Raw genomic sequence first — 27,673 nt, forward strand, 5'->3', positions numbered from 1 at the left:
ACATCATGTTCGAAGGATAGCTGACTTCCCCAGCACATTGAAACAAATCTACCGTACATAACCAACAAACCAAGGGATCCCAGAGCTCCAGGGTGTATGGGGATGGGGCCCCTCCATCTTCGCTAATAAACCAAGTTTGATCATCCGATCTAATCGACGCTCCCTCTAGCAGCAACCACAGCTCTCGGTAATGCCGCAGCAGTCAAGCGACTCGCCGCAACCACCACGCAGGCTCATATCAGTGTTCATCTGCTCCTGTGCTTCCTGTATCGCATTCCAATTAGCTGTGTTTGGAAAGGGAGGGCAGGAATGGCAGGCAGAGCGGAACTCACAGGCTGCTGGGTGACGACGGTGGAGTCGGTGGGGGCCTCCATGGGCTGTTGCTGCTGGGGGGCGTTGACCTCAGGCATGTTGTGCGGTAGATTTAGCAGAGATAGCTATCGATGGGCAGGTTGTTAAACCGTGAGCAGAGGGGCTACTGCGGGATCACTGATGATGATTGAGGATGTAAGAACAATGAGGACGTGGAGGAGGGAGTGAGTTGGCGCGCAGGGAAGTGGAGGGGAAGCTGTCCCTTCTTATCCTCTTCTGTCTGGCCAGGTCGGTGACCGCATAATCCCAGTTCTGTCCTATTTTAGCCCGATGCGCTGATGCCCTGCTTCGATCGTTGTTGGTTGGTCCCGATGACCCAGCCACCTCATGCCGGCGTTGAGAACCTGGCTATTTTTGAGTAATGTAACGGCAAAGACGGCAGGCCTAGATTGCAAGGTTTACCTGGTGCTGTGGATAATGAATAGCGATAAGCCCTTGAACACATTCTCAGTAAATGCAGATTATGGAAAAGAATATAGTTTAATTTATTCCGAAGCTTTCGCTAGGTTGATGGTCTTTGGTTTTCTTCACTCTCGGGTTCCTCCGCGAATGTCCCTCGCACGTCGCCACATAAGCATCGCCTGACCACCCTGGAGCAGCAATTCCTCTTACGCCGATAGGGCGGGGAACATTGATTCCATCCCTGGTAGTATGACAGCGGGACGGTGGAACGGGCACACAATGTCTTCTATCTATGGAACCCAGGACCAACCATCTCAATTGTCACACGTGGAGGCACCACATTGAGTCTTACGGCCTCTCTATCACACTGTACCCCAACTTTTGCACCACCCACGGATAGCAGTCGCTATTCCTGGCTGCAGTAAGTAAAACACAAAGACTTAGTTCCAGGGGCTCGGGTGCATCCATTTCCTGGAGAATAGTTCAACCGGGAGTACGTACAAGCATTCCACACGCACTCATAGGTCCAGCAAGAAGATGCTTTATGGAGGCCATCTACACTGTTCCTTTCAGCCATCTTCGAAAAAAGGGCATCTATGTTTTGGTGAGATCTATTTCTGCAGTCACTGTATTTGTTTAATATCTCCCCCTCCCTCTCTCTCTCTCTCTGTGTATGTGTGTTTGTTTTATATCCCTCTTCAATTTTCGCAAACGTTCATTTTCTAAGTAAATGCTGCTGTCACTGCCGTCCTTCCTTTTCTTTCCAAATGCATATAATTCTCGGCCTCAAACATTTCCAAGCCATAGAAGAACTTACTGGTCCAAGAAGCAAGCCATCACCATGTGCGTAACTTCTGTCATTTACCTAGGCATGCCATTTCCATTGTGTTACAAAGATTCGCGCAGTAGTATAGCGGGATCTTAGGCTCTTGATCTTCCATAGTAGGATGATTCGCTCCAGATACGAATACTTTGGTCGCTGTACAATACAATCTGTGTGTTACGACTTCTGGTCAAGATCAAGATCATAGTTGCTTTCGAGCTCCGGTTGCATATGTCGAACACGGAACATGAGCTGTGCACTGGAGGCTCAGCACCGAGGCTTGAGCAAGACTGGTCGTCATATAACAGCGCGGCACAAATAAGTCAGCCTTATGACATCCCCCGGTCTCCCAAGACAAGCCTAGAACACATGGGGTGAGATCTTCGATCACGCTTCTGGGCGCCAAGATAGATGGGCAAGAAAAACACACGACTGGCAAATCAACTGGTCTCCGTGCCGCAAAAGCCAAGACGCTTGGCAGATGGACATGCTCTTACAGTATTTGAGTGCGTCTCTTCTATTTAATGACCTGCCCCTTCCTAGCAACTTTGCCAATACGTACTATATGGCTATCAAGGGCTTCTCATACCATCCCGAATTTCCCCATCACACATACTGATCCTTCTGTCAACTAATCGTCACAATTATGGCCGGGTCTGGGGTGGTAAGCCAATCATGGGCAGACTTGCTTGAAATCAGCAATCTCTTGGCTGGAGTACTGATGTACTCCGCAGATTGATGGCGCCAAAGACGTCGCCAATAAGATGGCCATGGGACTCATCAATGCCATAGGTTAGTGATTCATCTGCACCCCGTACGAGCGGGCAAGAAAGCAATTCCAACCCTCGAAATAGCCGGCACCCGTGCAGCCAACTCGGGTAGTGTAGACTGCGTTGCCGACGATTTCCCTCGATCGTCGAAAGGCGGCAAGTGCCCACCGCATTTGTTGAAGAAAAGGACTGACAAGGAAGCGGGTAATGAGAGCGTGACCTCTAATGAGGAAGTAGGCGTTGTGAAAAAGTAAGAATTGATGACTGCAGCGTGCGTTCAAGCATGTTTGGACTAGGAGTGAACCTTGAACTGATAGCCATTTTTCGGACGAGCATGGAAACTCATTTGTGGTATTATTTGTTGAGGCGCGAGCAAATACCAATTGACTTCAAGTGGCTTGCTGAAGATGTGTATTTTTATCTATATTTAGAGACGGCCCTAAGACTAGGGCCATACGTCGCTAAAAAGAGCTAGAAGAATAGAGATTCTGCCTGGGCAATGTTTCTCGCCCTGTAAGAACTGGTACGGTGTCTTGAGCTTTGTGTTCATATATTCCATGATGTGTTCTACTTACAATTATCCTTTAGGCCAAAACTTTTGGATTCCCTCAGAGCCTTCAAAATAATCATCAGATTGTTCACTAGGATTTCAGAATTCAAGAAAAATGCGGTCGCGTGCAGTGTCATTGGAGAGTCACCTAATGATGGCTCCCAATTTAGCTCGAGAACGAGGAATTGCCTGCATTATTTTACGCGGTCCACAGCGCCTTCGTTTTGCGAATTCTGGGTTGATGTCAGATATAATGGTGTGATATTCGAGCTCGGCTGCCTGAAGATTGATTATCGGCTGCAAGAATGGCAAGATAGGTTCTAACATGATGGCGACAAAGCCATACTTTGGACAGAATCGGTTTTCAAGCTTTCATGACAGACCACAGCTGTTGGAAATGTCTGAGTTTTCAGGTAAAGAGGTGGAGGCGTTCATGGTCGAGCATGGTTGTCAGGATACATGTTTTGCCTGCTTCGGCATCATTACTTCTTTATTCACCCTCTGAACAAACAATAAACTCTTGACGTATAATGTGCTAGCAAGAAGGCAGCGTACTAATGGCAAATTCTTTTCTCGTCCTGAAGTTTCAGACACATGCTGCCATCGTGAACGCTCCAATGGCTCCTCATTGTGACATAGCTCTCCGATTAGCTCAATACGGGCCTTCGCATTTTGGCGGTAGCTTAAAAAGTGTCCAATAAGGCCTTCAGGATCAGTCACTATGGTGATCTTGTCCAACCCTCGTGACGTTCGACCTATCATCTATAGCGCGAGGCCGGTCTAAGCCTTTATAGAAACCGTCGCGCACTTGCTCGGCTGTCAAAGTTCAAACTGGGCGACGTGAGGTATAGCTCAAAAGTACTAAATCTCTGACTCCTCGTGTAAGACATGGCCAAGCATTCGCTGTCTGTTACCGGTGAGAGGGAAGGCCTGCCTTCCCAGTCGCCCAGGTTTGATCGTGCGAGCGAGAGACTGACCGGCTTGTGCTAGCATCAATGAACCCTGCATCTAAGTTATTGCGAGTATTACGAATTGAGCGCGATAAAAGTATAAATCTGCCTGGATCACCTCGCTTGAATCGGAAAATGGAGTAATCTAGCTCTACAACATTTTGTTTCTGAACGATGTAATACTCCTACATAACACCAAGTCCCGAGGTCAGCTACTATTCTTTTCCGTGGCGCAGTTCTCATTTTGCATTCCCTCGTTTGCCAAATCAGGACCTGACTATCCATTATGCAATTTTACGTTCCCCTGACATCCATACTCGTCTTTGCTGCCTCTATTGGCCTAGCAATTGGCGGTCCAAGATGCACCAGTCAATGGAAGAACGTCAGCATCAGATGGCAAGTTTTCATTCCCGAAGCTCAAAGAATGGGAAATGTATGTCATCGATTTTGGATCGGCCTCAAGCAGTTCCCATTATGCGTCGTCACACCGATCGTCGGTTGTGGACCTCAAAAGGGCGAAGAAACAACACTCTTCGCGATTTTTCATACCAGCATTTTCTGTAACAGCGGAATGGTTGAGGCTGCATTCTGGGAGGCAACCGATAACAAGTTCGGAAGTGTTAGTTGCCTCCCTTACACCGGAGACGACCTACAATCGAAACAGATCGCCTCCGCCAAGCAGTTGGAAACCAATTTCTGGACAAGTCCCCGGTACGAAATTGCTCCTCGCTGAAAGAATTTTTTCATTTGAGTCTCTTGCATAGGTGCTTTTTCTTTTAATTCCTCAATGAGAAGGAATTTCGAAATGCACAACTCAATGAAGTACTCAGAAGGGGAGAGGAAGGATTTGGAAGCCGTTGAAATAAATGCCTTTTGCTTTACGGAAGGCGGCAATCAGCAAGAGGGCTGGGTGACCTTAATTAGCTTATTTCCCGCCCACTGCGGAAAAGAGACAATCAAACAATCAATCGATCAATAGCGCTTCCCATTGTTCTGGTGAGAGGGGTGGGGTTTTCTAGAAGTGCAAGATGGCAGCCTTTTCATGACGAGAGTGCATACAGCAATCAGTCGATCTCAGTCAATTCCAGGATCACACATTGCATGCAAGTTCACAATTACTAAGCTCCACTCGAAAGCACCAAAACAAGGACTACATCTCTACTGTCTACAAGATTGGGACCAATCGTGTCAATTGTCCGTGCGAGACGCCCGGCCACCTAGTGCATTGTTAGCTTCGTCCGTGGACGCATGGTTGCTACAAGAGAGACTCACCAACATCTGACTTCGGGGTCGCTTATGAAGAAGAAGGACGGGGACTGGTCGTCATCTGCACTGCTGTCAACTCGTCCGCAATACTTGTGAGTACCCATATCCCTCTCCAGCCACAACGCTTCCTCTGAGCCCGTCGACGGTTATGTATGAAGCAATCGCGCACCAAGAGACACACATAGCGATCAGGTCTAGGACGCCCCAAGTCCCATCCCCCATGAATAGCATCATTATGAGCATTCCCAAGATAGACACCACAAATTCTAGTATCAGAAAATGTTGTCTCTTTCCATCAGGAGGAATTGCCTTAAGCGGCATCACGAGCACGGCTGCGAAGACCGGCCCAAAGCTCAGCAATCTGTTTTTGGTCAACGAAGTGAAGCCGAAGGTATCCGAGGGTTCCGTCTACAATCAACCTCTGGCCACCCTCCAGATAATGTCCTCGGCATGACCATCGGCACTGGATGGTTAGGGTGGGTTGATCACGACGTAGATACTAGGAACCTTGGCAAGAACACCGAAAGCCCATGCTGCTGCGTCAACGTAAGTGGACGGAGGCCTCCGTCGAAGTAATGGAAATGTTGATAAATCCTAAGAGCTGCCAGGCTGAGCAAACTCTTGATGAGGCTATGAAAACAAGAGGGAAAGCGCTATAATGGCATCCTGGTGTGCCGGGGCCTTTTGCGACACACTTTCCACGAGGGACATTCATGGGGTACGGGTCAGTTCTTAGCCTTATGCGACCTCCCTCACTTAAAACAGAACATGAAGTTCTTCGTAGTGATTTCCAATGAAGGGCGTTGCGAATGTCGGATTGTCCTCGTCAGCTTCCTTATGAACTATTCATCCCACAGCAACTTGCCTGCCCATAGCAGGTCTCGTAGTAGAAATCTGAAGCATTCAAGACTCTATGTACCACTTCGCTTGATTCTTGAGATAAGATGTCCATTCCTGTGTAAGGTTGGGCATCAATACTTGGTGGGACAGGGTACCCGTTGCGTGCTAGGTACTTAGTAGTGTTGAAGAGGTTTGCTTAAAGAAAGTTTGCAGAGAAAGGCTAACTGATTATGGGTTTCAGGATGAGATCCTCGTGACTGAGAAGAGGAGAAGGACCGCAGTGAACAAGAATAGACTAATACTGAGCTGCCTTGTGGGACAGGACCCTCCAGATCTTTGGGCTGCGGCCCGCCGTGGCTGCTTACGAGGAGTACGCCCAACAAATGAGTCTTCAGGAAGAAGTTGATCTATCATGATTTGAGACTGCCTAAGCTGTTATTACGGTAGGCCATTGAGGCTTCATCATGCGTCGTTTGACCTTGCCCCCTCCCCTTTACCTTGCTTAAGCCACCTGCAGCTGAGGCCTTCCCTATTCGACCGCACTGGGCGCCAAGCACAGCGTGAGCATCTGACTGGTGTGCCAAGCGTTGGAAGTTGGTGAAAAGAAGGAAAGTCTGCCTTGTGTCACCGAACTAAAGTCTACTTGTTGCTGAGTTGGAGGGCGGGAGTGCAGGCGGACTGAGGTGATGGTAGGGCAGTCCTGCCCGTCAATAGCCACTGCAATCACTACAGCCCCAGGGTGCCTACGAAAAAACGGCTTAGCGACGCGGCGCAGCCACGGAGTTCACTCCCTGTTCGTTCATAAACTGACCATATCCTTCCAGAACACAAACCCGGCAATCTTCTCAAAGTTCTGCATGTCATCAGAAGCTCGAAGTCGCGCGCAAATTTCGCATCGCGCCCTAGAACATGCACTTGCAGCTTGCCAACGCTTCCGGGACACGGTCTGTCAACAAGAATGCTCTGCAACCTATGCCTAGCCGCCTTCCAGAAGAATTGGACGAAAGAACGCGGTTGGAGGGGTGACCATCAACCTAATCAAGCGTCTCTTGCCAAGTCCGCAACAGCTGGTTGTATTGTCTGCAAGGACCTATTGTGGCGTAGCACCATCATGAGCGCCAGTCATGGTATCGACCTGACTTCAAAATCCTGGTACTACAGATACACATATCTGTCACCGTTTGCTTGCATCGTCTTTCATATCGATGATCGTGGTACCGACAGGTATTACTTTCTCGTTCCGAAATCGTCTTTCCTTACGAACTTGACCATTGCAGACAGGAAGGGGGTAATTCCATTGTCGGACTCCACAGCCGTTGTTCGAGAATGGATGGCTACTTGTTCACGCCAGCATTCCCGGTGCTCAAAACATACCAACCCAACATCCTATCCGACTCGATTACTTGAGTTACGAGAATCTGGGGTGCGCCTTGTCCTAACAAAGCAAGAGAATGTGTATGGCCCATACGCTGCCTTGAGTTACTGCTGGGGCCCTCCGCCTTACAACTTTCTCCGCCTCACAGCTTCAAATATGGGTTCTCTACAAGCCGGCATTCTTGATGAACAGCTACCCGTTGCCTTTCGTGAAGCGGTTGACTTCATAAGGCGCCTTCGCATTCGTTATCTTTGGGTTGATTGCCTCTGCATTATTCAAGACGGGCCTGGGAGCAAGGAAGACTGGCTTTACGAATCCTCCAGGATGCACGAAGTCTATTCGCACTGCATTGTTTGCTTAGCTCTAGATCGAGCTGCAAATCCGCACGAAAGTGTTCTTAGTGGACCAATTCCGGAGTTCGCGGCCCCATTCGAGGTTAATGTCACAGCAATTGGTCCTGAACATGGCAAAGACGCCGCTAGTCATATCGTTGTGTCCGCGTCGTACTATCGCAACGCATATCGCTTGCAACCTCTTGCATCCCGTGCGTGGGCTTTTCAAGAGAGAGTTCTTCCTGCACGCGTTGTTGGATTTGGCGTCGCGGAGATGTTCTGGACTTGTCAGGAGCTTCCGTTTGCGTGCGAATCTTTTCCAACCGGTGCAGAACTTACCAAATACATCTTGGCCAATGACGACCTATTGATCCCAACATCCTCTAATCTCGATGGACTCTGCTTAAAATGGTTTCATATTGTATACCAATACTCTTCTCGGCTCTTGACATACCCTGAGAAGGACAAGCTGGTTGCGCTCTCCGCCGTAACCACTCGTATGGGCCAAGCGATGGCTGATGAAAACGTGGAGGGCCACTTCTGGAAAACGATGATCAAAAGCCTCTACTGGAGTTGCAGTCATATAAATTTGGGCTCTGAACAGGGGGCCGAATCCTGGCGCCGAACAATGAGAAGAACTTATCCAACATGCAACGAGAATGACACAAACTTCCACAGGCCTCCAACTTGGAGTTGGGCGTCTGTGGATGGTTTTGTGTACTTTGATAAGATCAGATCTTACGATAATGGCGATTCTAGCTCGGCGTATGAAGCCGGCGTCCTGGCTCATGCTGTGAGCTACAAAGTGAACTCAGAGGCTAGAGGCGTGGAATCGAATCGATTTCCCTCAGTGACCCTGAAGGTCAGCTCTTTTGTGATTGAAGGAGTGCTGAAAGCCGACTGGAGTGCCGGCAGGACAATACTTCACATCCTCAACTCCTTAAAAGCTCAATTATTTTATATAACTACGCCTGATAGCATGTCACATAGCATCGAACATTTTCGGGTATGGGTAGATGAGGTTGACATCATATCCCCATTGCTAGGGACCAAAGCCATCTTTTCCCCCCTATTCTTGACCAACAATTCTTCGAATGATATGATACCAGATGCTGACTGCGTTCGAGGATTATTTATGAGAGAGACGGGAATGGTACAAGACGGCCTCGTTATATTTGAAAGGGTTGGGTGCGGTCTGATTCAATTCAATTCTGGAATGAAATGGGCAAACGTAGCGGATAGTTTGGGTTTGCAAAAGAGAGAGGTTCTTCTGGGTTGAATTGTCTTGTCTTTCCTATTACAGTCTGTCTGAGATGGCGTTATGGTCTCTTGTTCACCTTCCCAGCGGAAATTTCCAATGTAATGTTCATATTTTCTAGTCGAAAGAAAAGTGCCCCACGATAGCGTTTGTGAAGGCCATCTCACTTCTAAGATCAGGCAAAGTAGGACCGGGCGAGACACGAGGTGCCGTCTGGGACTTCCTCCACAAACTCTGGACCAGTTCTCTCTGGCGAGGTGTCCATACTAGAATACCAACTCCTTGCCCTCGTCAATCTGCCTAGGTATCCCGTCTTCAAGAGGCTTTCGCATTATGGACGAAGCCAAAAAAAAAATGCGGAAATCTTTCTTCGATATCATCGACTAGTAATTAATCAACAGTCTAGGTAATAGCACATCTGTTATGAACCACAGGTGCTTCACGGTTTGGCACTGGATGATCAAAGCCCAGCCTGCCTCGTATTGTCGAGCTATGGCATGGTGTGTTCGTGGTGCAGACGAAGTATCCTCCAACTTATCATGCGCGTGAAACAGAGAATCAAATAGTCTTGCATATGGAAGAGATATTCGCGAGTACGCTGATACGAGTGCCCAAAGACGTTCAGGAGTTTGTCATACCTTTGCTTCAGTCGAGCACCTTGAGTTCTAAATCTATAGGAACCGGAAAGTAGCATTCGTAATACACGTCTCTGGTATTCTTGAATACGTTGCCAGATAATGGAGCTCACCTCTGTTGGCAGACAGCTTAGACTTGCTTCGAGTGATTCATTATTCGTTCAGTCACTCTGCACAACTACGCGAAGATGATGTTTCACATGGACTTCGAATAATTCGAGGCTTCCATTCTATAACTCATAAATGCAGGGACTTGGTAGTACTCGGATAGCCGCGTAGGAAGTCTTGATTATGATGCAAGACGAAGTGACGGAAAGCTGTGGTGGAGGCCTGACCCACGGTCTTTTTCACCACTTCTCGTTCAAACACTCCTCGTGGATAAGACAGGACGTCGAAGTAGGAACTTCAGGGCCGTATGAGGTCCAGCTACAATAAGTCTTGCTCGGACCATGCGAGCCAGCGACGTCGGAAGTATTTGGTAACAATAAACTTAGAATTGGGCGGCTAACCTCATTGCCTAAGTAGAAGCTAATCACGGCGCTCAAGATGGGTCATTGTATTATTTTGTGAAATGATTGTCTCGCAAAGGCAATTGATTCAGATCTCTTAGCTAAAGGATTGTTTTTGTATTCTGGTACGGGGGATCATTTGACTATTTTAGTACCTCTGTGTTCAGTCGCCGCCGGTATAGATCTCCACCCAGATACTTCTTTGTGAAAACGAGTAATACCATATGATCCGACGCAACAGGTGCCGCTCTTTCCAAATTGCGTGCCGATTTCCAGCACATTCACTGGCAGACCCCCTAAGCCGATACAACATCGTAGTTTCTACGGACATCGGGTTTGGGTGGCACAGGCAACCCTTCCACTCCTCGAGGTCCAATGCGGGGTCTCTTCCTCAAGTTCCCCTCATCCTCACCACTCTCGACCCTTCTGATCAGATCCTCAGGATCAAAGTCGACGCCGATAGGGTTTTCCGCAAATTCTGGGGTATTCATAAATGCGTTGGCCTCGTCAATCGTCTCGAAATTGTCCACCTGGGTCTCGATCTGGTTGCCGTCGGGGTCTTGATAGTAGATGCTCGTGGTGGGGCCATGATTGACCGACCAGATCGGCATGATCCCTCGAGCCTTCCGCTGACCGTAGGCAAGCAGGAGGTCTTTCAAAGTCTTGAATGAAAAGGCCATGTGGGCCAAACCGGCCGACGTCGGGACCTTGGGCGTGGTCGAGGGCACATATGCGATGGCTACCCGGTGGTGCTCCTCATCGTAAGTCAAGAATGAGAGAAACTCATTCTCGTAAGTCGCGTGGGCTCCCAGGAAGGCCTTATAGAACGCAACCATGGGCTCAAACTGTGAAGTTTGCAGGACGACATGGGCCAGTGCTGTCGGGGACAAGACTTTTCCTGTCGAGCCGTTGGTCGCCATCTTCTGAAATTCGTATTCTTATTTGGTTATGGCTACTTCTTGAGGAGGTAAACAGTAGCTTTTTGGCAGAAGAGATGTCTTATTGCAAAGGGCGACTGATAAGCACTACTGAGTTACGCCAATTTCATGTCGGAGTCACGGTCATCTTGCGCCGAGAGACCCGAGGGTGGGTGACACGAGCAGCACCAGATGCGCCGTGCTGACTACTCCACGTGTTAAGTCTGCTTGGATCGGATCTTATAATATACAATCCGATAAGATGACCAAATGCGCGTCCTTTGACGGAGTAGCTCTTGTTGGAGTCATCAGCCAATGATGGGCAAACAGACCATCCATCAAGGCTTTCACGGTTTAGCTTCAAAGTGATAGATCTATTTTCACACCTTCATATTGCCAGCCAACATTAAAACAAAGCTATAGGGAAACTCAAGACATTGGTCCCTTAAATCATGAGCGGTGGGCGTGAGCACTGGACTCATTCTTGCGGATTTTGCCTCGTCGCCGGAACATTCGAGCTCTCAGCTGACCAAGAGGCGTACTGCATGAAGCCCAAAGCATGCATCCCAAACAAGTCGTCGCAGACCTCATCGGTAGGGCTGAGCGGCTCTGCTGCTTCTCTTTGATTACTGCCCCACTCCACAGGATCCTTTAGCAGTGGGGGCCGCGCAAACAATGCCCTCGGGATTGACGAAGCTGACTGGTTCGAAGGATGGACTGAGTTCTGCAAAGCAGTGGGTAGGTGCTGCAAAAGGGTGGGCCCCCGCCGGAGGACAATTTTCAAATGTGAACGGGCTCTGGCGATGATTGGTTGAGTATTTGACGCTGCTAGAGTCAGCCTTACAAGGCTGTTTCCAATGGAGGTTAGAAGGCAAGGATCCACGTGCTACATCCATGCTACCACACCGATTAGTTTCGACAAGGATTCGCTTTTCCACGGTATATGCTGGTCTCTGCCGGTAGACTGCCATTGCTTTCCACCCCCTCCCTCTCTATCTCCTTGAATACGACTTGTTTTAAACAAGGAAGAAGGCAAAACTTCGAAAGTGACGTCAATCTGCCTGCTTTGTTGATCATAACGCACTTCGCCATCCCCCCGCCCCCACCCTCTTTTTTCCCGCCCCCCTTTCCGAAGGATTGCCACGGTACGGTCTCAACGCTGCCTCTGGACGCACGCCGGTTTCCAGCAAGAAATCCTGCGAGATGATTTGATCTACGGTACATACCTGAAGAGTATGAACCAGCATAGGGCTGAGCCGAACCTAATCCGTTTGTGTACATATGAGCCGTTCTTCTGCCGAGGAACAGCCCCCACAAGATCCACCCACTACGCAGGATCTAGTTCCTTTCGAAAAAAGCGCAAGGTGACTTTCAGGGTGCTGTCCCTGTTCAGCAGCACATATCCAGCGATACGGATCAAAAGACGGGGAGGCCGGGGAATGATTCTAGGTTATAGTGAACAAAGTAGGTTGCAGTACTGCAAGGAGTCTGCGTATCGGATTAGAGATTCCTTGAACCACAGCTCAGCATGCTATTATAGCTGCTCACCTCAGCTGGAGGTTCCCAGTTTTCGTATCGCAAGACTCGATCAGGTGCCACGCGAGGGTGCCTCAAGAATAACCACTCCGTCAGAGTCAAACAGGGAGTTCTCAACAGAGTAAGGATGGTTGTCCCATATAACTGGATGCGAACATGTTGGAACGCAGGATACTTAGGTTTCTAAAGCCGTCAGACTCATCATGGATTCTTCCACTTTGGCCCGAGCGCAGTGAGCGGGGAAGCTTGAACCCGGTCCTCCGCCTTTTCATTTACCGAATTTCGCACAGTCCTCAGGCAGTAGCCTTGGAAAACGCTGAACAGGCGGCGGGTTGAGTGTTGCATAGCCCCATGCAATTACGCTATATCACAGGCAGCGTGCCGGAAAATGTGGGCATGAGCTATGAGTGACATCTCACTCCATAAGCCACGTGCTTTTGGTACCTCTAAACGCAATCGAGACTTCAACTTCACACCCCACATGTATGCTACTATCAATTTACAAGCGAGTATTAACTTGAAGGAGGCCACACCAGCTTGCGGAAGCGAACCAAGTCTTTCCAGCTTCACCCACCTCGAACTCTACCGGAAACCTTGCATGCCTATCCCTCATCCGTAAGGCAGAGATAATCTTGGCACTCCCGTGCGGATTGGACCCCAATGGTATAGATGGAAGATTATAGGGAGTAAGCCAGACCTTGTGATTGGGCAAAGTACAGGGGGCTGCGTGCCAATGTGCAACCCAACACACACAACGGAAAAGACCCCATGATACTGGTTGTGACCGCGTGAGGCATCTTCCGGAGTCTTCAGGAAGTACTAGAGAGAAAGTTCGTGAGCTGATTCAGAGTGGAGTACCAGGATCAATGCTCAGCCCAGGGACCCACTTTGTCATTACTGCTGTGACTACTATGTAAACTCCACGGTCAATGGCGTATCCGGTGGCTGTGCCAACAAGCGGCGCAGACGTGTCGGCAAGATCTCACAGCAAGCGGATGATACCTGGCCGCCCAAAGCTCAGAGTTGCCTATAGCGGGTCAAACGGCTCCAGACGGATGTTCACGGGTTTCCTCCAAATATTCAGCATGTACAGGTACGAGGTTCAACTGTGCGCGTCCAGCTCCGATTCGCTGGAGCATAGACTGACTATCCTACCACCGAGTCGCTCTGACTAGGCACATGTCTCCTGCGGCGCTGACCTCAGATTCTTTTGATTATGGAGGAATCATGGTTTTAGTAAGTGATACGTACAGGGTAGAGAGCACACATCGCGCTAACCGATAACCATCACCGATCGGTGACTGTTCGGTGGAAGAGAGCCGCAGTCTGTGTTGGTTCCATAAAGGCTGCCTATTCCAAGGCTCAGCCGGTATCCTACAAAAGGAATAAATACTGGCCCAATCTACTAATTCTAAGCTTGAGTGCTTGCCCATTACTTTCACCATATACACTTTAAGCAAGGTTATCAAAGCATCTCTTCGCCTCTTCGCCATCGTCATGTCTCATATATTATCGCACTCAGACGCCTTGGACCAGAAAGTCACCATAGTATTGCCAGACTTGTTTGAGAGTTTCTTGGTCAGGGACCCCATGCTGAATCCTGGCTATGATTCCGCCAGATATCAGTCAGAGATATGGTTGCAGAGGTAAATAGTTCTTAAACGGTTCAAGAACGAGGAATACTAATGATAAGGACAGCGTAATGTCTCTCTCGCAACAAGAGTGCAAGAAAGTCAACTATTGCGACTTTGCCTACTTTTGTGCGATTGTTTTTCCTCATGCAAACCAGGAGAAATTACGGATTCTTTGTGATTGGAGCAACTGGGTGAGCTTTCCGAAACAATGTATCGCATACATTTGGCTAACAAGAACAATGTTAGGTTTTCGCCTTCGATGACAGTGAGCTGAACTAAGGCTTCTATGACTATCTCCAGCTAACGATATCAAAGTGTTCGATGACGGGGAATTGACGAATGACCCGGATACCTCGCAACGAATTATCAGCAATTTGTTGTCTATCATGTTGCCCGATATCCATCGATCTTCTGATGAGCTAGTCGTACTTGCACATGACAGTATTTACAAGCGGCTTGCAGCAGTGAGTCAATACCCGAGTGCCTCTGGCATATCTGCACCAACACCGTTCGGCTCAAGCTAACAATAACTTCAAGGGCTCATCTCCAAGTAAGCTTTCACTTGGTCAACCAATTCTAGAAACTGATCCCAATCTTACTTACCCTCTTGTAGGTACCATGCAGAGATATGTCAAGGCTACGCAACACTACTGCACTGGTGTTCTGAAACACGTAAAAGATCACGCAGCAGACCGAACGCCTACAATACAAGAAATGATTGAGACTCGGAGGATGTCTATAGGCGCGTTCTCGATGTACCCCCTTGTCGAGTTCGCGTACGACCTGAACATTCCAGACGAAGTCTTCCTTCATCCCGCTATACAGGCTTTGCAGAATTTGGTTGCCGAATTAACCATGTTGTGAGTTGAGTCCAGTGTTCAATGGACGGCATTCACAAGACTAACATCGATGATCAGGCACAACGATATTTTGTCATATCGCAAAGAAGAGGTATGCAATTGATATCAAAATCCAACGTTCTATGCTGAACCCAGGCCTGCTGCAGAACATAAACTGTCCGTTCAACATGGTCGCCGTATGCCGAATGAACGGGCTCTCGGCTCAAGAAGCATTTAATGAGATTGCTTCGATGGTCGATGAACGGTACATTGCGTGGTACGAAAATGTCAAGGCGGTTCCCTCCTGGGGCAAGGAAGTCGATAACGACGTCCAACAATACATCCAAGGCATCCGAAATATTGTCCAAGCAAACCTTAGCTGGAGGTAAGATTTTCCCCAATAAAATGACAAACCTCTCTGACTCGTGGGGCAGCTTTCGAACAGGGCGATACTTCGGTTCCGAGGCGAAGAAGGTTCAAGAATCCAGAGAGATTGATGTTCTGACACAGCCTCCGTTTCTGAGCCTGCGAGGCTCGGTCGTAAGTGTCTAGGCGACTAAGTACACAGATGTTGCATTACGGAGGAAATACAAGGGAACCGCCAATCAGGCACGCACGTTAGCATCTATTCATTTGAGGTTTCTATTTATCAAGCAAGATTTCAAATTATCTTCCCACTCCCAAGCCGACCGTAATGTCAAATTTAATCCTTTGTATTTCCCACGACTTATAGCAGCTACATGCTTGGTTGATGAATGCCAGCAAGTGTTAGACATTGCGTACCTTCCATACTCAAACATGAGGTTGTACTTATTTTACGTTACGAACTGGTTCTGTGTCTTATCTCTTGCGGTGCCACTCTGCCGGGGCTCGTGATGTGACTAAGCTCACTGCAGATGCGATTCGGTCTGCAGCGGCAGCTGAAAGATAATCATGCTGCAATGGTATTATAGCATGAGCCAATTTTGGAAATAATGTAGTATGATCTGTCGATCTTTCCGAAAAGACCACTGAGGCCAAGTAATAAGCCATGCATGGACGTGATGGGATCGCCAGTTGACCACTTGCGTGTGCCCACGGCTTCTCGATGTGTAAAACTACCTGCATGCGTGATGACCTGTCACGAGCCTTCAGGCTCGACCACATCCATGGATCTCACTGCGGCCCCCATCTTCAGGTTGATAAAGTCCCTCCATGAACATCATGGGTGCCATTACCGCCCTTTGTAGCAAGGCACAGCAATCTGCCGGCCGAGACATTCATATGGTTCCTTGTTGACTTTCGGCTCCCTTCCTCCCCCACACCATGCATCACACTGCCTTCGCTACCATTCAATAGCTGCTCTTCTATTGCATTTTCTTTTCAAATACAATCGCAAATAGTTCGGACATCTTGAGAATCAATCATCTCTCTGGGTCCGTCGATTTAATCCTGCATCTCGTCTTACGTCGATCTCATCAAGAGACCTTGGACATTTACTCATTTCGCGTTTCAAATTTTCCCTTGATTTTCTTGCTCGCAAAAGAACGTACAGAATTCGGTGTCAGAGAACATGTCTACTACTCATGGAGTCCTCAGCACGACTGGGGAGTTGATGTCGTTGGAAGCTTTCCATGTTAGTATCATGCCCTAATTACTCCTTATCAGAGATGAGCGAATTCGAGGGCACCATCTCATTTAAGTCTCCGTTCATGGTTGTAGGCTACCTCGTGGACATTCTTCGCGCTGTGTGTCGTCTTGTTTACCGGCCGCATCGTGATCCGTTGGATGTCTTCGCGGAAGCTCATCACAGAGGACTACCTCATGCTGTTCGTTCTATGCCTGCAATTTGCCGCTACAATCATTTGCCAGCTCCGCCTTGAATACGTCTACATGATGGAAGAAGTCGGCAATGGATTGAGAGAACCGCCGGCGACATTTCTCGAAGATATTCCGAAAGGGTTGTATGCTCTCACCGCCGTCGATATCCTCGTCGCTATTGGGCTCTGGGCTGTCAAATTCAATTTCCTTCTATTTTTCTACCGTATTTTCTGCTCTGTGGATCGACTTTACTGGAAGTTGTGGTGGGCTGTGGTCGTTGTGACTATCGCGTCCCTCGGTGCCTTCCTTGGCCTGATGTCCTACCAGTGCAGTCTCGCCGAAGTGCAGGTGATTCTGACGAAGTGCACCACGCCATCCGCCATCCGACTGCAATGGATTCAAATCCAAACTACGTCCGGTATTGACGCTTTCAATGATGTGCTGAGTACGACCGGTCTCTCCTTTTCTCACCGTACTGTTCAGCCATATATCCGATGAATCTTGAGCTGACTAGACCAACCATATAGTCATGATCTTCCCTCTCGCCATAGTATGGAGAGTCCGGCTCAACCTAAAAAAGAAGCTGTACCTCTCAGCAATGTTCATGCTATCGCTATTTACTGTTGCCATGGCCATAATCCGCTGCACCAGCGGCTACGCCCGAGTTGCCAGCGACTACACCCAGTCCCAGAACAGCGCATGGAGCTGGTTCTGGATGGAAATGGAGCTCTTCGTCTGTAAGTGCTCAATCAATCTTGGTCACCGCCCTAGTTTTCTATGTGCCAATTTATAATACATGCTGATGAATAGCCTCTTCCGTCAAGCCTTCTTAGTTGCTTGTCTTATCTCATTTCCGGCCCTTTTCATGCAGGGACGGAAGAACAAACAACCTGTTGCTCAAAATTTTCATAATAGTGGCCAATTACGCACATTCGGAAATTCATGGAAGAAGGAAAAAAAGAAGGGACAGAGCCTCTTTGACACCATAGTCGACACGTGCCACGATTTAGAAGGTACGACGGAGGTGTATTCATCCGATCTCGAAGCTGGAGAACAGGGGTTGGTCCTTTCAGAGGAAGAGGGGAGAAGCCAAGCGGGGTCACCGCTTGATCATGGAAGCCCCGAGCGTCGCCGTGAGGGCAGCTATTGGTATTGGGCAAACGAGCATGGCCAAGCTCACAGCTTGGAAAGAACTGCTTGGGACAGTTGTACGTATTCGGAGCAAAGTCTGGATCATGCCCACACTCGAGTATATTAGACTCAGGATAGAATATCTGGAAATGTTGGCGTGAGCCGTCAGTAGCGACATGAAGAAACCTTCGCGGGCACGGGTGAGACGTATATAAGCGAGGTCTTTCTCAGGCCATCAGGCTAGCCATGACTGTATTTCATATCCAGTATGAATGTGAATGGTACTTCTTTGTATATCAGCTTTAAAAGCATTCATAACCAGTAGATACTTTGAAGGACAGTATGGTATCCGTGGATGATATTCAGATAGACCATGTCTTCAAGGTCCAGCAGTGCTACCCGTGGACTTTATTATTTACTGGTAGAAGCTTAAAGACAAACATCGTCTTTTCATTTCACACCTTTGAGTAAATTCTGCTGCAAGAAATGAGGAACAGGGCTCGTCGGCCACAAATGACCGTTCCGTACTCTGACGCGACAGCCCCAGCTGAATTCAGAGCCCCTGAACGCTCGAATGGCACGGCCTTCGCAACGCGCATGTCCATGTCAGGGCTCTTGAACCGCCACCCCGAACGTCCCTGCAGCCCGCACACTTTTGTGGTTCCCATTGTGCAACATAATCATTTATATAAAAGTGATTGAGACTCAGACACTTCCTGCAGCTCGCTCCTGGAAGGTTGTGCTGAGCACCATTTGTGATTGCATCAGACAACGTACACTGCCCGTGACTTAGCAAACACTGCACGCTGTATGATTGCATGAAGTCTGGCTGCTAAGTCAGTCTGAATTATTAGCATTAGCCTCGCTACCTTGGCTGCACATACACAACGCTAAGGGCGATGCCTAACTCTTGACTCTACACGCACTGATATGGCAGACCTGACATGTCTTGGTGCCCTCTAGGCGGGGCGGCATCATCAGTGCTCGGCGGATCTCAGGGTTGCAATTTGTCTGGTACAGTGGGATTTTGAGAGAGTACGCTGTCTGTGGCAAGCGAAGTGCAGCCCCCCCCCTGTCAGTTAAGTCAGTCCTACGCTAATTACTAAAATTTATAAACAAGCTTAAGCACTTACTAATAACCTCTCTATAAAATTACTATTATTATTAACTACTGTAAACTATTGCTAACTCTTAATTAAGTATATTTTTTTTATAGCTTAAAGTAATAAAATCGAATTTTGCTTATTATATAAAGGTATATAGCCTTTACTTACTTTAGTAAAGAATAATGCTTACTTACTTAAATTTACTATTAATATATTTTAATTAACTCCTAAAGCAGTAATTAAATACTTATTGTTATAAAAAATTTACTTATAGTGCTATACTATATAATTTACTAATAATTATATAATAGCGCTTAAATAAATATATATATATAAGCTAATAATAAAGGCAGCTATTAATAAGTTATATACTATTATTATAGCTAAATAAACTGTATAGTAAAAAAAGCGTAGTAAAAGGGTTATATTAAAGGCTGTTTTAAAAACTACTAAAAATAAATTAACTGCTATTAAATATATAGTTTAATATATAGTAAAAAATGCTAAGGAGGTTGCTAATAAGCTAGATAAGGGTGTAATTATTTTTAAAAAAGGTATAAATAGCTTAAAAATAGCTAATAATAATAATACTACTTTTAAAATAGCTTTATTATTAAAAAATATTAAAAGTAATATTAAGGTTTTAAAAAGCTATTTTATTAATTTACTATAGTTAAAATTTTTAAGTAAAGTACTAATAATATTAATTATAAAAGTTATTAATATTAAGTTCTTTTAAATACTATTAATAAAACGCTATATTATTAAATTTAATACTAACTAGCTAACTTTTAATATTCTTAACCTATAAAAAGACTTATTAATTAATATAAGAGAAAGGGTTAAAGTAAAATTTAAAAATAGTAAAAGTATTATTATTAAGTTATACTAATTATATATTAAAGCTAGCTATTAATAAGCGCTATAGAATACTTTTTATTAATTAAAATTAATAAAAAAATATATAGATTATTTTAAAAAAGTATTTAACTATTATAATTTAGTAAAAATGCTTTTTATAAGTAAAAAGCCTTTTTTTTTAACCTTTATATATACTTATAAGGTTACTTTTTAAGAGTTATAAATAATACTAATACTATAAGTTAATTTATTGCTTAAGCAATTAATAGTTAAAGTTTTTAATAAGCTACTAAAAGTATAGCTTATTACTAGCTTTATAAATAATCTGCTTATAGTTAAATATTTAAAAAGTATTAAATTATTTAATAAAAGCTTATTACTTTTAAAAGTTTATAGCAAGTTAACTATTATTTATATACTTATAGTAATATATAGTAATTAAAAACTCTTATAAAAAGCTTATAAATAGCTAATAATATAATAAAAGTATAATTTAAGTATATATTATAAAGCTAATTATTATTATTATAATAAAAGCAACTCTTTATATTAATAATACTATATAAAGCAGAATAATATATATATTAATTTAATTAATAATAATTTATTAAAGTAAGTAAAAGTAATAGTTATTAGTAAGGCTGCTTTTTATAAGCTATTAATAAAGCTTTTTTTTTAATAGTAATAGTAAGCTAAAAGCAATTAAAGTAATAAGAAACTTAGTAATAGTAATATTAGCTTTTTATAGCTATAAAAAAAGTAAAAAAAAGAAAGCTAAGTAAAAAAAAGAGATTTATATAGTAATTAACTTATTAATTAACCTTTACGCTTTTAGCTTTAACTATAATTAATTATAATAGCTATTATTAATATTACTACTATTATTTAAGCCCTTATTATTATTACTATTATTATATATATTGTAAAGCTTTAAGGAATTACTAATACTATTATTACTAATAAAGCTCTTTTTTATAAGTTGCTTAAATAGTTTATAAAGAAAATATAAGCTTACTATAATATCCTTATTACTACTTTAAATTATAAGTAATTAAAAGGTTTTATATAAAGAATTTATATTAAAAATACTATAAAAGTACTTTTATATGCTTATAAAAAAAATATAGCTAAAAAAGTTATTAAAAGTAATAAAGTATAAAAGTTTAAATTTATAAAACCTTTATATTAAAAATAATATTTAATTTAATAAAAAGGGTTTATATATAATTATATTAGTTAAAAAGCTTATAAAGCTATATTTAAAGAAAAAAGAAAACTTTTTTAGCTTTTTTAAAAGTAGTAAAAGTAATAGGGCAGAAAAGGATTTATTATAGCTATAAAAACTATAAATATTACTAAACCTATTAATAGTTATAAAAAAGTACTTAAATAAGTTTTTTAATAATTTTTAAAAAAAGGAAAGTAGTAATAATAGCTAAAATATATTATAAGTAATAAAAAGAGTAATTTAATATAATAAAAAAGAGTTTTTTTAATAAATAAAGTAAGTATAGGTAATTAAAAGTAAGTATATATAATAAAGGAAAGAAAATTAAGTATATTTATTATAATATAGTTTTTTTTTTACTATAAAGCTTAACTTATACTTATAACTTTAATATTAATCCTTTTACTTTACAATTAACCTTTATAATATTATTATTATTTTAAGTTTTTTATACTTTTAACTATTATTAAACTAATTATTAGCTTAAAACCTTTTTATTAATACTTTTATATAGTAAAAATGCTTTTATATAGCTTTAATATAACGCTTAACTTTTTTTATATAAAAGTATAAAAAATTAGTAAATTTTTAATTTAAATTAAAATTATTTATTTTAAATTAATATTAGTACTTAATATATTTTTTTAAATTATTAAAATAAACTTTAATTAAATTAAAATTAAAAAAATATAATAAAAAATATATTAGCTAAATACTTTTTATTTTAATAATAGTATAAATTTGCTTATTATAATATTATAAAGCGTTATTTATTATTAAAATTAATTATAAGCTTAAATATAGGTTTATTTATAATAAAAATTTTTTTATTAGCTATTATAAAAAAAACTTTTTTATAATATAACTCTTATATACTATAATATTAAGTAAATTATTAATTATAATTACTAATAATATATAATAATAAGCCCTTTATTTAAAAAGATTTTCTATTAATAGTATATATTTAACTAGTTTTTAACTAGTTTTTTATATATTATTTTTTTTATTAATAGCTAATTTATTATAAAAAATAAATATATTAGCTATATATAAAATTTTTAAAATTTTATATAAATAGTATTTATATAAATTATTATTATATTAGCAGGCTAATATATATACTTATTTATTAAATTAATTATACTTTTTTAATGCTTTAATAATAATACTAGTTAAATAATTAATTTAATAGTAATTAAAAAAAAATATTATATTTTATTAAAATATATATTAAGCTTTTTAAAAAAAAAGATTTTTAAATGCTTAAACTATATAAATTAAATATTAATTAAGCTAAATAGTTTTATTTTAAAGAAAAAAAACTATTAACTTTAAAAGCTTACTATTTAAGAATAATACTATTTAATAGTAAAAGTAATAGTATACTTAAAGCTATAATACTTAAAAATACAACTTATTTATAATATTACTAAACTATACTATAATTATAATAAAATTTAGCTTTAAGCTATTTATTAAGTAGTAAAGGGTTAAGCTACAGGTAATATTATAATATTTATAATTTAATACTTAATAAGTAATAGCTAGTTATTATAATAGCTTTTTTTTAGCTTATTTAAGTAATTTAAGTGTATAAGCGATAATAATAAGGGTGTTAAGAAGGGTGTTAGTAAATGCCTAAGCTTGTTTACAAATTTTAGTGGTTAGCGCAGAATTAACTCAACTAACAAGGGGGGGGCTGCACTTCGCTTGCCACAGACAGCGGACTCCATCGTCCTTTTATCGCTCGCTTAATTGCATGTTAGTCGTTACGTCCGGCGCTAGCGACCAACAGATCAGGAAGGATCATTATCGCCTGCAAATAAGAAACTCATCCAACTAATCATGATAATCGGATTTTTCAGCATTTAGAGGGTCTTCGAACATCTCTCAGTAGACACGAAGTCCTCCGTTCCTTTTCAATCTTGGTTTCGCACATTTGAAGATGATATCAGTCAATATCAGCCCAGCAGTCGCGACAGCGTTGTGCGGTGCCGTGGCGGTCTACGCTTTGCTCTGGATTCTTTTGCACCTGACCCACGACAACAATGAGCCCCCTCTGGTTTCTACAACTGTTCCATTTATTAGTCCTATATTAGGAAGTGAGTTTCTAAGAGATGATCACACCCCACTCGTTGGCAGCATTTGGGTGTCCAAGAGTGCTTGAGCGCTTTTCTTCTAACTCTGCCGGCTCGGTGTCCTGCAAACTTTGTAGTCTTTTGTAAACAAGTGAAGAGCATTTCTGACAATTTGACAGTGATCAAATGGAGCAAAGATTTCTATGCGCACATGCGGAGACAACACCAAAATCTGTCCATATACACCCTCAGGATCCCCGGAGCGCGCCTCTACGTGATCAACTCGTTGAATCTCATCCCCGTGGTCCAGCGCCAGTGGCGCACGCTGATCTTCGCGCCTATACAAGTCAAAGCGGCAAAGGCAGCCATGGGCGCAAGCAAAGAGGCCATCGCCATCATGGAACGCGATATGGTAACCGAGCACGGCTTCATGAGCGGCATGGTGAAGGCTACTCACCCCACCACAAGCAACGGCCCAGCATTAGATGCCCTGAATAACCGGGCGTTTGAGGTCTTTGACAAAGCTCTGGGACAGCTGACTTCACGCACGACTGTCAGCATGTATGATTGGATTGACAAAATGATTATGAGCGCGACTACGGAGGCGATATATGGACCGTCTAATCCGATGAGAGATGCCCGTAGCCTTGAGGCGTGGTCGTAAGTTGTTTTCCGCATGGTACATCTCGATGCGGTCAACTGAGCTGATTTTTACTTTACCTAGCCAATTCCACTCAGCTCTCATGTACATCATGCTGGATATTCTACCACAAAATATCTTCTTCAGATCAGCCATGAAGGCCAGGGAGTACTTAGTCACGAGATTCACGAAATACTACAATGACGGCAGCTACAAGCAGGGATCTGCGTACATCCAACGGTTCACGGAGTACTGCGCAGGCCAGAAGATACCAGAGGACGACATCCCGCGCCTACTGCTAGGCACCGTCTTCAACAACGTCGCGAACACGATCCCCACCGCCTTCTGGGTGATATACCGCATCTTCAGCGACCCGGCCGTCCTGGAAGAATGCAGACAGGAGGTCAGCCGAGCAGTCCGGACCAGCGACGACAACGAAACCACCGAGTCAGTCCTCGACCTCAGCGTCGTCCTCAGCTCCTGCCCGGCGCTGCTCTCCACCTACCACGAGGTCTTCCGCTACCACGGCATGGCCAACTCGGTGCGCGTCGTCGCGGAGGATTACACGCTGGACGACAAGTACTACCTCAAGAAGGGCGGTCTGGTGATGATGTCCGCGCGGGCGCAGCACAGCAACGCCGACGTCTGGGGCGACGACGTTGATGAGTTCCGCCACCGGCGCTTCGTCAAGCAGCAGCAGGGCCGCCGGCTCAACCCCGTTGCGTTCCGCGGTTTTGGGGGCGGCACCACTCTTTGTCCCGGTCGCCACTTCGCCACGGGCGAGATATTGCTGCTGACGGCGCTGCTGCTGCTTCGTTTTGATATCGAGCCTGCGGCGGCACGGTGGGTCCTGCCGTCGACCGCCAAGTCGTCGCAGGCTGAGGCCATGGAGCAGCCGGATGATGATGTTGAGGTTGTGTTTGTGCCACGGCCGGAGGTGGCTGGGAGAACGTGGCGTGTCGAGTTCTCTGGGCCCCGAGATGCCGAGCTCTTGGTCCAGAAATGATTGGGTGTTTTGAGAAAGTTTGGGAAAACTCAACCTGGGATTCTTGTATACATGCTGCCGAGATATTTTGAGACTTGTAAATTGATGAATATCGTTGATATCGCCCGCTAGACATAAGCACCTATTCCATTCTGCATTCATGTGAAGTCATGACGATGATGGAGATGAGGATCAATTACCGTACCTAAGGTTGTGGAGCTATTTTCAGATTTTAACTCTCAAAACAAGCTTAAAACAAGACTCCTAACCCTCCTCGCTTGTCTGAGTATTGTGTGTCAGGATTTTGCCCCAGTAAATAAACACCCGGTAACCACTTGAAGCTGACTGGCTCGTCTATTTGCTTGACGATCTGCGCAGTACGTACATACCAAAATGACACGAGCACGCTCAAGTCTCTATGGTCCCGTCCGATGCATCTGTCGATCGTATCTACCTCGCAGCAGCTCACACCATGGAGCATAGCACCCCAGTCGCCCAGCTCTCCGACGCCAAGACCTGTCACGACCCAAGACTTGCGCAGGGGTACCTGCTCGGACTAAGCTTGATGCATATGTGTTGCCTTTTGTCTTGGGACCGTCCTGTGTCGTGGTTCTGTAACGAGCTTGATACTAGTGCCAACTCGGGGCCCAATTCAGCCAGTGCCAGACAGATCCGAGTGCCACTGCGCCCAGGATCGAGGTCGTCAAGATCCAGGTCCAGGGCTAGGGCTGATGGGCCAAGATGCTTGCCCACTGGCCCCTCGGTCTCAAGATGTGCTGGGTGGCTGGGCCATATTAGCCGGGCCAGCATGTGTACTATTTTTGCCCCTTGCTCGCTTCCTTTGGGGGCTCGCTCGTGTGCGTTTGAGACCGCAAGCTACATGCCTTATCCGGCTGTTTCAAGCACCTTATCGCTCCTCCGCACCGTTGATGAAACATCTAAGCGACGGCGTCTCATTCGGCACTGGGGTAGCACTCCAGGGTAGCTTTTCCCTCTGGCGCTGCAGGAACGGAGGAGGAGGAAGCGTTGCTTATTTGGCGCATTGGCCTTTGGTTTCCCAGTCTCACTCACTGGCCAAGGTCCGTGAATCCAGGTACAGGTCGCCATGGCCATGTCTCCTCTTGTCCGGTGAGGTGAAGCTCGAAACTTAATCCTCTTCATAAACCTCGAGCAATGTTTTGCTTCACCTGCTCTTTCGCTTCTTGTACATAGCTCACCATCGTAATACACCACACGACGGCATCATGACATTACTTGGGTGGTTCGCGCTGTGCGTAGCGCCTCTGGCGCTTGCCCATGAGATTTCCTCTCCCATCCACAAAGCCGGACTTTGTCATTCTCCTTTAGAACGCTCTTTTCCCCTGCTCTCCACACCGGTGTGCTCCAACGACACACTCATCACAAAATACCTCTCAGGGGACAGCCACAGCCCAGCCAACCGGGCATGGACGCGAGCGTCGTCATGCACGGCGAACGGCACAGCAGAGTACTGCATCTTCATCAGCTCAACCTTCGCCAATGGGCGGGGGATAGCGGTGCTAACAAGCCCAGACCGGGCAGATTACGTCGCGAATCTGCCGGGCTTCACGGACCCGGAAGTTCTCCAGAACGAGAACCACGACGAGGACCCGGAAACGTCCAAGTTCAAGATGGTTCACGTACCGGGCAAGGACATGGGGGTGGTGGCGACGCAGCCGTTCCAGCGCGGCGACCACATCATGACCTTCACTCCGGCCATCGTCATCGACTACGCCATGTTCGACGAGCTGCCCGAGGCGGACATGCACCGCCTGCAGGCCGAGGCCATCGACTACCTGCCGTCGGAACTGCGGGGCCGCTTCCTCAACCTGTCGACGCACGACGGCGCGACTGGTCACATCGAGAGGGTGGACAAGATCCTGCGGACGAATGCGTTCGATGTCGATGTGGAGGACGAGAATACCAATGGGCTCTACGTGGTGTTCCCTGAGAGTAAGTCATCGCCCAATCTCCTCTCAACTAGCTCAGCCACCAAGCTTGTGCGCGTGTGCGTGTAACTGACCAGAGAAACAGTCTCCCGATTCAACCATGACTGTCGGCCAAACGCAGACTACTACTTCGACCCAGCCACGCTTGCGCAACACATTCATGCCACCCGACCCATCCAGATTGGGGAGGAGATTAGCCTCACATATATGGAGTAAGCACACCTACTACCAAGTCTTGGAGAGCAACAGAACCATGATTGAGATCATAGCTAACAAGAGACCAATGCACAGCCCAATACGCACACGGGCCAAGCGGCTGGAGAAGCTGCAGAGCGTTTGGGGTTTCCGTTGCGGGTGCTCGCTGTGCCGGCAGCGCGCGGAGCTGTCGGCGGCGTCGGACGACCGGATCCGGCAGATCAAGCGGATCAGGCGGCAGCTGGAGGACTACGGGGCGGGGTCGTCGGCGACGCCGCAGATGGCGGACCTGATGGTCAGCCTGTACGAGCAGGAGCGGCTGAGCGGCAGCATCTACGAGGCGTACACGTTCGCGGCCATCGAGTGGAACGGGGCGGGCGAGCCGTGGAACGCGGTGCGCTACGCCCGCCTGGCCATCGAGGCCGGGCTCGCCAGCGCGGGGCCCAAGGACAGGGACGTCGTCGAGATGGTCAAGCTCGCCGACGACCCCTGGTCGCACTGGAGCTGGATGCTCAGGACCAGCAAGAGGATGAGCTGGGGCGCGATGAGGCCGGTGGCGAGCAAGCACATGAGAGGGTCTGATGACGACTATGACGATGACGACGACGAGGTGTAGATACACCTCAGCTTGTCTGCTTGCACCTATGTTATAATTCTGCGTTACGATTGAT

The 27,673-nt window shown here is 45.2% G+C and overlaps 7 protein-coding genes across 7 annotated transcripts; 4 read left to right on the forward strand and 3 right to left on the reverse strand.

The window, feature by feature from the left end:
- Positions 1 to 2,243: 2,243 nt before the first annotated feature.
- On the forward strand, positions 2,244 to 2,621 carry J7T55_007291 (uncharacterized protein; the record flags this gene model as incomplete). The annotated part of the gene is made up of 3 exons (XM_053144040.1): positions 2,244 to 2,261; positions 2,332 to 2,389; positions 2,452 to 2,621. The coding sequence occupies 3 exons, from the start codon at positions 2,244 to 2,246 to the stop codon at positions 2,619 to 2,621; spliced, it is 246 nt and encodes an 81-aa protein (XP_052992984.1).
- A 5,090-nt stretch (positions 2,622 to 7,711) lies between these two features.
- J7T55_007293 (uncharacterized protein) lies at positions 7,712 to 8,470 on the reverse strand (the record flags this gene model as incomplete). The annotated part of the gene is made up of 5 exons (XM_053144042.1): positions 7,712 to 7,959; positions 8,020 to 8,044; positions 8,135 to 8,220; positions 8,351 to 8,381; positions 8,423 to 8,470. The coding sequence occupies 5 exons, from the start codon at positions 8,468 to 8,470 to the stop codon at positions 7,712 to 7,714; spliced, it is 438 nt and encodes a 145-aa protein (XP_052992985.1).
- A 1,908-nt stretch (positions 8,471 to 10,378) lies between these two features.
- Positions 10,379 to 11,002, reverse strand: J7T55_007294 (glyoxalase/Bleomycin resistance protein/Dioxygenase; the record flags this gene model as incomplete). The annotated part of the gene is made up of 1 exon (XM_053144043.1): positions 10,379 to 11,002. The coding sequence occupies one exon, from the start codon at positions 11,000 to 11,002 to the stop codon at positions 10,379 to 10,381; it is 624 nt and encodes a 207-aa protein (XP_052992986.1).
- A 3,030-nt stretch (positions 11,003 to 14,032) lies between these two features.
- On the forward strand, positions 14,033 to 18,970 carry J7T55_007295 (uncharacterized protein; the record flags this gene model as incomplete). Its single annotated transcript, XM_053144044.1, has 18 exons — positions 14,033 to 14,181; positions 14,234 to 14,360; positions 14,416 to 14,434; positions 14,485 to 14,633; positions 14,707 to 14,719; positions 14,783 to 15,029; positions 15,087 to 15,120; positions 15,176 to 15,393; positions 15,443 to 15,548; positions 15,694 to 15,704; positions 16,238 to 16,274; positions 16,543 to 16,623; positions 16,710 to 17,253; positions 17,336 to 17,545; positions 17,798 to 18,016; positions 18,481 to 18,608; positions 18,708 to 18,747; positions 18,903 to 18,970. 18 exons carry the CDS (start codon positions 14,033 to 14,035, stop codon positions 18,968 to 18,970), a joined length of 2,400 nt encoding a protein of 799 aa, XP_052992987.1.
- A 4,112-nt stretch (positions 18,971 to 23,082) lies between these two features.
- Positions 23,083 to 24,861, forward strand: J7T55_007296 (uncharacterized protein; the record flags this gene model as incomplete). The annotated part of the gene is made up of 3 exons (XM_053144045.1): positions 23,083 to 23,239; positions 23,395 to 23,875; positions 23,940 to 24,861. 3 exons carry the CDS (start codon positions 23,083 to 23,085, stop codon positions 24,859 to 24,861), a joined length of 1,560 nt encoding a protein of 519 aa, XP_052992988.1.
- Positions 24,862 to 25,104: 243 nt separating this feature from the next.
- J7T55_007297 (uncharacterized protein) lies at positions 25,105 to 25,650 on the reverse strand (the record flags this gene model as incomplete). The annotated part of the gene is made up of 3 exons (XM_053144046.1): positions 25,105 to 25,122; positions 25,226 to 25,396; positions 25,471 to 25,650. The coding sequence occupies 3 exons, from the start codon at positions 25,648 to 25,650 to the stop codon at positions 25,105 to 25,107; spliced, it is 369 nt and encodes a 122-aa protein (XP_052992989.1).
- A 434-nt stretch (positions 25,651 to 26,084) lies between these two features.
- On the forward strand, positions 26,085 to 27,618 carry J7T55_007298 (uncharacterized protein; the record flags this gene model as incomplete). Its single annotated transcript, XM_053144047.1, has 3 exons — positions 26,085 to 26,811; positions 26,893 to 27,019; positions 27,099 to 27,618. The coding sequence occupies 3 exons, from the start codon at positions 26,085 to 26,087 to the stop codon at positions 27,616 to 27,618; spliced, it is 1,374 nt and encodes a 457-aa protein (XP_052992990.1).
- Positions 27,619 to 27,673: the final 55 nt, after the last annotated feature.

Source organism: Diaporthe amygdali (genome assembly GCF_026229845.1).
Source record: "Diaporthe amygdali strain CAA958 chromosome Unknown NODE_16_length_960263_cov_65_539585, whole genome shotgun sequence".
Classification (NCBI taxonomy): domain Eukaryota; kingdom Fungi; phylum Ascomycota; class Sordariomycetes; order Diaporthales; family Diaporthaceae; genus Diaporthe; species Diaporthe amygdali.